At 42.3% G+C, this 10,460-nt stretch overlaps 2 protein-coding genes across 5 annotated transcripts; one reads left to right on the plus strand and one right to left on the minus strand.

Annotated features, from left to right (window-relative positions):
• Positions 1 to 561: 561 nt before the first annotated feature.
• Positions 562 to 4,457, minus strand: FDXACB1 (ferredoxin-fold anticodon binding domain containing 1). The gene is made up of 5 exons (XM_040482962.1): positions 4,246 to 4,457; positions 3,890 to 4,046; positions 2,754 to 2,957; positions 2,387 to 2,545; positions 562 to 2,009 (listed from the first exon to the last, which is right to left on the minus strand). Exons 1-5 carry the CDS (start codon positions 4,415 to 4,417, stop codon positions 827 to 829), a joined length of 1,875 nt encoding a protein of 624 aa, XP_040338896.1. The 5' UTR covers positions 4,418 to 4,457; the 3' UTR covers positions 562 to 826.
• CFAP68 (cilia and flagella associated protein 68) lies at positions 4,447 to 8,263 on the plus strand. 4 transcript variants are annotated; one of them, XM_040482964.1, is made up of 4 exons: positions 4,491 to 4,914; positions 6,918 to 7,148; positions 7,643 to 7,709; positions 7,964 to 8,263. In XM_040482964.1, exons 1-4 carry the CDS (start codon positions 4,873 to 4,875, stop codon positions 8,137 to 8,139), a joined length of 516 nt encoding a protein of 171 aa, XP_040338898.1. In that variant the 5' UTR covers positions 4,491 to 4,872; the 3' UTR covers positions 8,140 to 8,263. The 4 variants fall into 4 exon arrangements, with proteins under 4 accessions (XP_040338900.1, XP_040338898.1, XP_040338897.1 ...); XM_040482963.1 differs by lacking the exon at positions 4,491 to 4,914 and adding an exon at positions 5,006 to 6,134; XM_040482966.1 differs by lacking the exon at positions 7,643 to 7,709 and having other exon boundaries at positions 4,447 to 4,914.
• Positions 8,264 to 10,460: the final 2,197 nt, after the last annotated feature.

The following is a 10,460-nucleotide window of genomic DNA, read 5'->3' on the forward strand; positions in this document are numbered from 1 at the left end:
TAACAATGGCAGAAGGAAAATGGGCTTTAGAGTCAGACCCAAGTGTGAACTCTAGTTAATCTGACATTAACCAGTTCCATGACTTCAACAGTAGTCAACCATGGAATAAATATTGTAATAATACCAATACTAATTATGGAGCCTTTCAACTTACCCAAGCTAATAAATGTTGCTCTGACTCCAAAAACCACTCTAGTAAGTTGATTTAATGATGTAATACAATAGGGTTAAAGGAAGAGGAATTAACAGTGTGGAAAATATAAATATAAGACACTCAAATTCTACTGCATCTTCAGCAACAGAGCATCTGAAGTACAAGACAGGTTTGTTGTATTTGTTTTCCTAGTCATTTTTCAGCATCAAAATACTGTAAACTCCAAAGGTCACCAGTCACATTATAGTCTGTTAAGTTTAAGTGACAGAGCCACAAGTTTCTTTTTTACTTTTTAATATTTTTAATTTCTTTTTATTTTAGCAAGACAGAGTGCATGAGCAGGGGACAGGGGCAGAAGGAGAGAGAGACTCTTAAGCAGACTCCATGCTCCACGCAGAGCCTGACACAGGGCTCGATCCCATGACCCTGGGACCATGACCTGAGCCAAAATCAAGAGTTGGATACTCAACACTCAACCCACTGAGCCACCCAGGTGCCCTGAGCCACAAGTTTCTCTAGAATCAACCAACACTGGCCAAAGTCACAAGGTTAAAGATTTTACAAAAAACACAGTTCAGAAAAGACTACTAGTTATAACTTGGTCTTTTTCATTGGCATCTGCACCCAAACCCACAGCCACAGGGATCACTCTGGAAAAATGAATTTACTAAACTACCGAGGTATTACATGTAGTCTTTGCTGAATCTCTTTCCTAAGCTGTGACTGCATTGATGACACCTGTTGCTGGGGGAGGGCTTTGTCACACGTCTGGTAAGTCAATCTATAGCAGAGACTGACCTGTTGAGTCTTTGGATGCTGAAAACGACTAAGGAACTGTATGGATATGACAGTGTCCCGGGACACTGCTCGGGCCACCGTGTGAAATTCTAGTTCATCAAATCCTTTCTTCTCATCTAACCAAAAACTAATATCATGAACATAGCATGGAGGATACAGGCAATAGCTTTTAAAGGGTTCTATACTCCCAGAGACAAAATTTTTCAGGAAACGGTGATCAAAGGTCCACAGCATCCTCCAGTCAGAGATGCCCCAGACAAGCATGGCTAGTAGGTCCAAGTTCATAGACACAAACATAAAACACTGGTCTTTGTGCATAATGCCTGTAGCAGATGTGACGACAGACCCAATAATCAGAGCCTTGGCACAATCTGGGCCAAAATTAGGACGCTTCACATTAATAATATACTCTTTGCCATTTGGTTGAAAGACAAATTCCACTGAACTGCTCGGCTGAGAGCCCTCCAGCAATGTGTGGGTGAGAAGGCTATCAAGAAAACCCTTCAGGTGCTCCAGTAGTGACTGAAGACAACCATCCTTCAGATTTTTATTAAACCCGATGACAAATAAAGTCTCATGAAATGCTGGCATTGTGAAAGGCAAGATGCGGCACTTCCGAAAGACAGGTCCACTGAGGATGTGCAGGTAACCTGGGACAAAGTCTGGTGCTTGGATGACAGCCTGAACATGAACTAGGAGAGAAGGCCTAAGGCAGACCGTGGTTTGGCCATAGCTTTCTTCATGAGCTTCTTCCTTACTGTCGCTTCCAGGATCCTTGAGAAGGCTAAGTTCTGAAAATAGCGCCAGAAAGTCCTCCATGTCTTGTGTTGTCCCATCAGTCAGGGACTCAGAATTTGAGTCATCTTCACGGAGACTAATCCAAAAGGCAGCTGACAGAATGTCACAGTTCCAGGAAGTGAGAGCACTAGTGCTTCCCTGTGGCAGCAAAGGGAAGGGACGCTTCAGCCTTTTTAGAGGGAAAACTTTGCCCAATTCCGCAATGAGTTTCTCATTAATAGTTCTGACAGGATGACATGAAGGTGCTTCTAGGAAACCTCTGTTTAAGCGCACATAAAAATAACTTTTTAAACTTGAAACAATAAAGAGTTAGAATGGATCTAAAATTAAAAGCACAAATAGCACAGAAAAGAATTATCTTTAAAGTGATCCTGAAAGCAAATAAAAAAAAAAATCTACCATAATAAATAGAGATATCACGTGCTTCAGACCTCTGACAGCCACAATCCCGATGATATACCACAAAATGTGACAAATTTTAATTCTAAAAAGGCTTGTGTAGGGCCAGACTGACAGGAATTCATAGCACCAACATCATTAACAATTTATATTGCACCCATTCAATATACGGTTGCCATCAAAGCAACGGAGATACAACTAGAGAGAGAAGTAACTTCTGGTAAAACAGCAGGTTACCTGTTCAACTTTCCTACAAGTGCTTCTGGTTCTGGAAAGGAAAACCACCGGCCACCCACTTTGGTCCTGAAGATTCTGGGCTGTGAATCTTCAAAGGGTAAGCTCCGGGTGAAGATATGGTTCAAAGCACCTTCTACATGAAAGGACTTGTCTTGACTCCTGGCAAAAACAGTCACCAAGTATGGAGTCAGTGAGTCTTTTCTCTTTCTTTCTCTTCTTTCTTTCTTATTTATTTATTGCCATTTTTTAAAAAGCAAGTATCTCTAGGGACCAAAGCAGGAAATTGGTAGGGGAAAGTCTGCCTATGAGATTTTTTTCATTATTAGTGAAAGAAATGAAAAAGGCTCAGACCTCTGTTATTACTTACCTATATCCAGTGCACTTGTACCCTGGCACAGCCTCACAGCTGAAGGGATGCACGTCACTTAAAATGAATCCCCCCAGAGCTGCCATGGCAACTACTTGCCAACTGTTATGCCATTCTCTTGTGGGCTTATCAGCAGGAGTCCCACCTTGTCCTCTACACAATGCCACATAGACTTCTCCTTCCGGTGCGAGAACATCTTTACAGCTAACGGGGAGGAGGACACCAGCATTTTATCAAAACCAGTTGAAACGACCATAGGAAATAAGCTGTATAAACATGGTTTGGCTGTGAAATAATTAAAATCCTATCATATCTATTTACAAAGGTCCACAGACTTCAAACCTGCAAAGGAAGCAACTGGAAGTAAGAATGTAAAATCAATGTTCAACTCATAACTGATACTCGCGGCTGACCAGGGTATTATCTGGCTTTGTATCTGCAGTGTTCATCATAAACAGGTCATACAAAGGTCAATATCTGCAAAGTTCCTATACACAATTCATTTCCCAGTTTAGAGAGTTGTTCTTGTAAATTCACTTCCCTTCCTGACTATTAAAATTCTATACTTCAAATACTAACTTGAAATCTTGGCTCTGTGAAAAGTTTCTTGACAACTGTGACCTCCCCCCACCCCCAGAGACCTCCAATAGTATCACATGTTTTGGTAGAATAGCGTAAAGCACAGTTTTTAGTTCACGATAATTTGACGTAGTTACCATTAATATCCTATCCTGTTTATGGATGAAGAGGCACAAGTATGTAAGGATCAAGTAAGCTTACCCCAAATCACACAATTAGTAAGAGGTGGGTGGGGATTTGAATCCAGGCAGTTTGGCTCCTAAACCCATGCTTTTAGCCATTACATTATACTGGCTACCGTTATCTTGCATTATCCAAAATAGGTGATCCTCCCCTTATAAGCCCAACTACTATGTGTACTTTTATGTAACTTTTAGGGTTATATGCCTGCCCTTCCAACTAGATTGTGGATTCCTTTGGAGCTTTATTTTCTCTCTAAACCCATCATAGTAACTTACACACGTATGCCTTATTTCCCAAACTAAAATGTTTCCAGTGCAGTAACTATGTCATGTACATCTTCAACATGTTACTTGTGAGTGCTCTCATTTCCTCACCTCTGGAAAAACTTGGCAAGCAGTTCCCTGTTCTTAGCAACTCCAGCTTTGCGTCCACAGTGAGGAAAATTAAAATAAATCCGATCAAACTCCCTGTGGTGCAGTTCAAAGGCATCTGCCAGCTGGGTGCAGTCCACACCAAAACGCACCTCAGTACCTGGCACGAAATACAGACAGGAAGATGTCTCAAGGCCTGAATCCCTCCCTAACGTGAACCATACAAAACAACCCAGGTGGAAACCCACAGGCTGCTTTTAGGTAACCGGACGCTCAAATGCAATTAAAAGCCCCGTCCATTCCACTTCTGGCCCGGCCGGCAGCGGGGCGGGGCTTCGCGGAGGGGTTTGCTTCGCTACCTCGCTCGCGCAGGCGCTGCAGATTCTCCTGGGCCACCGGATCTCCGGCCAAGTCGGCCGGGCGCTGGAGGCAGGTGGCGGTTACACTGGTGCTGTCGTCCAGGGTCTCGCTCAGGGCCGCGGCGAAGGAGAAATTCCCCTCCCCAACCAACAGGAGGCGCCGAGGGGCCATGGCCTTAACGTGCTCCCCTCTCGCGTCCTCCGAGGCGCCAGTTTCTTACGTCACTTCCTGTGGGAGGGGGTGGTCTCTGGCGGGCCACCTCTTTTTGCGTCGCTGATTGATGATGCGCCGGCAGCGTCTAGTGGTGTTGACAAACTGGTACAGCGACTGGGAGGGAGGGGGATGAAATAGCTATGAGCGCAAAAGTTAGACACGGACCACCCTGCCTCCTCATTCCGCACACCCTTAGGAGTGTCGCAATAAATGCCTTTTAGCCCGAGGCTGCCCTGAGCGACTTCGTCACATCAGCATGAGGTCACAAGCAATCACTAGCGCAGAGGGGCAGGCCCGGGGCGAGGCGAGTTCGGAGTGAAAGAAGCGCGGCGGAGCTGAGGTCGAGAGGTTGGGCTGTATCCTGCAGGTTACTGTCAACACAGGGTTTTATAACAGCCTTCCACTCGTCCGAAATGGCTGCTGCTCACTCTCTCTGCTGCTCGGGATTTCTCCAGGTGCTTCTATCTCCTGCCTTTTTTTCATTCAAGAAATACTGAGTGGCTGTTACGTGCCAGACCTTGATGGAGGCTAAACACATGGGTGAATAAGGTGTGGCCTATGATTTCACGGAGCTTGTAGTCTGGCGGAGACTGCACGGCAAAAGAGGCAATTCTGCTACAGCGGGAAGCGATGCTATGAGTGGAGTCACAGAAGGTTTTAGAACCTTACCGAGTTCTGGGATGAAGTGGAAAGATACCCTAAAGGAAGTGAATTTGAGTTGAAAGCTAAGGGGGAGGTGCACCTGACCTGGATAAAGAGAAGTGAAGAGACAGAAGGAACAATATATGCAAAAGCGTGATAGAGAAACATATTAGATGAGTTTGGCTGAAATGTAGTTGGAGGGAGAGTGAGTAGTAGGTGAGACTGAAGCGTTAAGCAGGGGCCAGGTCATACAGAACATCGTAAGCCATTTTAACAGCCTGAATCTTATTCCGAAAACAGTGGCCAGCCACTGAAAGATTTTAAATAGGAAGAGGACACAAAAAGACTTTAGTTTTCACACATTCTTCGTTCCTGTGGAGAAAGGATTGGAGAAGACCAAGGCTGACGGCAAAGACATGAGATAGGCAACTATAGCAATAATGGTGACAAGAACTGGTAGTGATCTAAACTGGAACTTGGCAGTGGGGATGGAAGTGAACTGATTAAAAAATCAGTTAAGACTTAGGTACTGAGTGGATGTAAGGGCTTGAAAGAGGAATCAGTCAAAGATAAGCCTCAGGTTTGGGGCCTAGACAACTGAGTGGATGGTGATGTCTGTCCTGATGGCCCCAAGGACAGTGTCACCTTGGTCTACAGTCTGAATACTAGGCTTGTCAGACTTTGTGGGACCAACTACTCTTTAGTCACCATGCTGTTTGTTGACATCAGTGCATGCATCTATCTTCACAAAGGCACATAGTGTGAGGGCAACTACCTTCAAAGTTGCCGTATTGGCTTTGCCCCTACTTGTGGAAAGGTGGCTCAGTGGATTGTAACTCCAAAATCATGGCTTCCTGGCCATGGTGATCTGGATGACCTACATTCTTTTGTTGCTTGGAGAATGGGAAATGCCGGGTTTGGTGATATCTCTTCCTTCAAAAAAATGGAAGAGCTGAATAAGATTTTCTATCACTGTCCTATGAAATCTTCAAACAACACAAGCCACTCAACATCAAAATGGTCTTCAGCGAAGGTACTGTCTTGCCCCCAAGTCAAGGGACCACAGCCACCTTTTGGCCCAAAATAAAAATGGCTAGGCTTTTGCTTCCTCACAAAAAATTGAAATTCAGACACTAGTCATCTGATATGTGCAAAGCACTGTTGACTGGGAGGGCAGGTGAAGGGAGAGGGTGTGATAATAAGATACAGGTCTTGTCCTCAAGGGATGTACATGGTTTAACCAGCATAGGATATTCAACACAAACTTCCAACACACATTTGAAGAACTCTAAAATACGGTAGAAAGTTAAAGATATGAGGATATCATTGTGTGTGAAACAAAGGAGAGAGAAGTTAACTTGAGGAAAGACATCATGGAAGAAGTGGCATTTGGCCTGAGTCCAGAAAGAAGGAAGCTATCACTTACTGAACATTTGTTGTGTTAATCTAGTTTTCTAACTCTCACTTCTGCCTCTTCTCTTTGACTATACCACTGTTCTCTGTCCTTAAACTCTTACATCTCAAAATCTCCTGAACATTTACCTAGTTTTCCATATATATTGGGATACTGAAGGTTTTCCTCTTTTGAGCGTGCCATTCAATATATATAGCCCTCTGCTACTTTTGATTGAAAAGGTAGGTCAGAGGATTCATGGACCAGGAAGGAAAGAAACAGAACCACAACTAACTTGGGAGGGGAGCACAGATCCTTAGTAAGGTGTGCTTATGTATGCTTGGCTGTAGGTGAGAAAGGGATGAATGCCTTTTCTGTGCCCTAGTTTATGCAACTATCTTTTCTGTTTTTGCCTTTTCCCAGAGACAAGCCCTTGCCTATTTCTTTGCAAACCCACACTATGGCAGCATCATTAATGCAGACGGCCATGCTGAAGTGTGGACAGATTGGAATAGTATGTCCAAGTTTTTCCAGTATGGATGGAGATGTACCACTAATGAGAATACCTATTCAAACCGTACCCTGATGGGCAACTGGAACCAGGAAAGATATGACCTAAGGAATATCGTGCAACCCAAACCTTTGCCTTCCCAGGTAATCTAAGCTTCCCCTGTTTCCTTCTGTTAACAAAAGAAATACCAGTGGCCGTTTTAGAGGTAGGAATCTGATAACTTGCTTGCTGAGATATCTGAGGCTTCTCTGTTCATTGAGGTGGTTGGGAGTGCATAGCAGTCTTCAGCTGGAACTCCTATCATATTTTACTATGAAGTAGAATATTAAAGTAATAAAAGAAGGGGTACTCTTTTTCTCTTGATTCTCTTTGACTTTATTCATCAACATAAATATGTGTCTTCTAACTCAGGCTGTCTACCTGCATTTCATTTATCTGCATCTTGCCCTGGAATCTTTCCTAAACACACAAACACATAAAGGACATGAAAGTTAGTACAATGTAGACTGACAACATATAGACTTCTAGTCGATCCAAAATATAATAGACCCCATTAGGATTCATGTCATTGTGTCCTTTATTTCCCAGTATTAGGTGTAGACTCCTGTATTTTTAATTGATTACCTTTTCTTTCCAGTTTGGACACTACTTTGAAACAACATATGATACAAGCTGTAACAACAAAATGCCACTTTCAACACATAGTAGGTGGACTATTCTTTACAATCCTTATATTCTCAGGACCTAACTCAGTGCCTGGAATGTAGAAGAAACTCTGATGAAAGTAAACTGAGTGAGTGAAGAAGTGAATGACTGAGTGAATGATTTCTCTCTTTTCTCAGTTCTGACAGGACTCCCTAGACTTCCTTCTCTCAGAAATAAGAGTGAAGCCAATTACTAAGGCTCCTCGTTGTTGACTGATTCCACTTGACCTTCCTTCTCTTTTCTCTTCCCTCAGGATTTAAGCGAGAGCCTCACTCGTTCCCAGGACATCAACCTGAGCTGGATCCTCCTGGATACAAATGCACAGAAAAGTCAACTTATATGACTAGCTACTCAGACCCTCAAATTGGGCATGACTCTGCATGTGTGTGGAATCCTAATAACTGCCGACTTAAGGAGCCAGGATTCTAAGAAAGAATAAGAGGCTTCATTTTTCCAGAATAGATTGTAGGAAGGAGCATATTCTAAGCACAACTAAGAATCTAGCTGATGAGAGCACAATTTCACAATCTGAATAAAGAAAGCACGGAGAATATTCCCTACCCCCTTTTTTGTTTGTCCTAATCAAGATTTAAATGTCAAATTTAAGTTCGTTGCATTGGCTCTTAGGTCTACATTACGAGGTAGTAGGAGAAGATTCAAAAGAAGTATTTCAAATCTGCAACCACTTTGCTCTTCCCTGCCTTCCATTCATGGCAGACCTGCAAAATCCAGCATAAGGTTATGTCTTGCTAGATTCTTCCTGAATGTGAGCCTGGCATTCACAGTCAGTGTAACTTCTTTGTGACCTTAGTGAACATCTCCTCATAAGAACTAGAAAAGGAAAAACAACTTTTTAAAAATATTATAGTGAGGGGCGCCTGGGTGGCGCAGTCGGTTAAGCGTCCGACTTCAGCCAGGTCACGATCTCACGGTCCGTGAGTTCGAGCCCCGCATCAGACTCTGGGCTGATGGCTCAGAGCCTGGAGCCTGCTTCTGATTCTGTGTCTCCCTCTCTCTCTGCCCCTCCCCCGTTCATGCTCTGTCTCTCTCTGTCCCAAAAATAAATAAACGTTGAAAAAAAAATTTTTTTTAAAAATAAAAATAAAAATATTATAGTGAATTTAAAACGTGCAAAATTAGACAGAATAGTCTAGTGAACTCCCATCACCCAGTGTGTACAATTTGACCAGTCTTAACTATTCCCATCTACTTTCTCTATTTTTTTTAATTAATTTTGGAGCAGATCTCACAAATTATATCATGTTGTCTGTCAAGATTTCAGTATGTATCTCAAAAAGATAAGGACTGTAGGTGTTTTATTCCTTCACAGAGACCATCACAGAAACCTCCTCATCAAACAAAGCTGAGTTTCTAAGCCTGCAGCAAACAAGAGTAACTTGACAAAATCTTGGAGAGAATTCAAAAGGGGAATGTTGTGAGGGGTAGAGGGTATTTTTAGAGACTTGGGGTTACTTTAAGATGGGTCTTGCAAAGCGGGGAACTGGTAGGGATTGAAATGAGATTTGGGACTAGTCCAGGGTTAGTGTGCACAGGGAGGAAAGAGTCTACATTTTAATACAGTTAAACTTACCAATATTTTACTTTTTTATTTTGTTTCCTGTTTATTATGACAATATAACATATGGGAGAGGTCTCCCATATATTTCCTCCCAAACCTTAATTATTTTATGTTACAGACACAGATATGGAATTTATGCCATATGTGTATATGTATATAGTTAGGTCGTAACTAAGTTTCATTTTTTTTTTATTTTTTTTTTATTTTTTTTCAACGTTTATTTATTTTTGGGACAGAGAGAGACAGAGCACGAACGGGGGAGGGGCAGAGAGAGAGGGAGACACAGAATCGGAAACAGGCTCCAGGCTCTGAGCCGTCAGCCCAGAGCCTGACGCGGGGCTCGAACTCCCGGACCGCGAGATTGTGACCTGGCTGAAGTCGGACGCTTAACCGACTGCGCCACCCAGGCGCCCCTGATTTGATTTTTTTTTTTCTATGTGACTGTCCAGTTTTCCCAGCATTAATTATTGAAAAGACCGTACTTTCCCCACTGCTCTCCTATGCCATTTTTATTGTAAATCAACTGTATATACTTAGACCTCTTTCTGGCTATTACATTCCATTGGCCTGTCATTGCATATGCTAGCTTAGCCACAATGCCTCTCTATCATAATTATGATAATTTTGTAAATCTTAATACCTAATAAATCAGATAACTTCACCTTGTTTTTCTTCAAAAGTGTGTTAGTTATTTTTAACCCTTTGCAGTTCTATACAAACCTTAGGGTCAGCTTGTCAAGTTTCACAAAAAGATACTGGTAAGGTATTGGTGGAAACTGCATTGCATTGTTGAATTTGAGTTATTCTGTCTTATTAATTCTAATAATTCATTGGTATGTGTTCTTGCAATATTAATAATATTTGGCACGTATTTTTGCACATATATGTGTTATATATCCTATTCTGTTTCCTGTGTATCCAGTATGTTTTTTAATTTGTGGTAAAATATATATAACATAAACTTACCATTTTAACTATTTTTAAGTGTACAATTCAATGCCATTATGTATATTCACAGTGTTGTACAATTATCACCGCTGTCTATTTCCAGAACTTTGTCATTATCCCAAACTGAAGCTCTGGACCAATTGAACATTGACTTCTCATTTCTCCCTTCTCCTAGCCCCTGGTAACCATTGTTGTACTCTCTGACCCTGAATTTCCACTTATA

The sequence above is a fragment of the Herpailurus yagouaroundi genome, unplaced genomic scaffold, assembly GCF_014898765.1.
Source record: "Herpailurus yagouaroundi ecotype Mexico unplaced genomic scaffold, PumYag 161, whole genome shotgun sequence".
In the NCBI taxonomy this organism is placed as follows: Eukaryota; Metazoa; Chordata; class Mammalia; order Carnivora; family Felidae; genus Herpailurus; species Herpailurus yagouaroundi.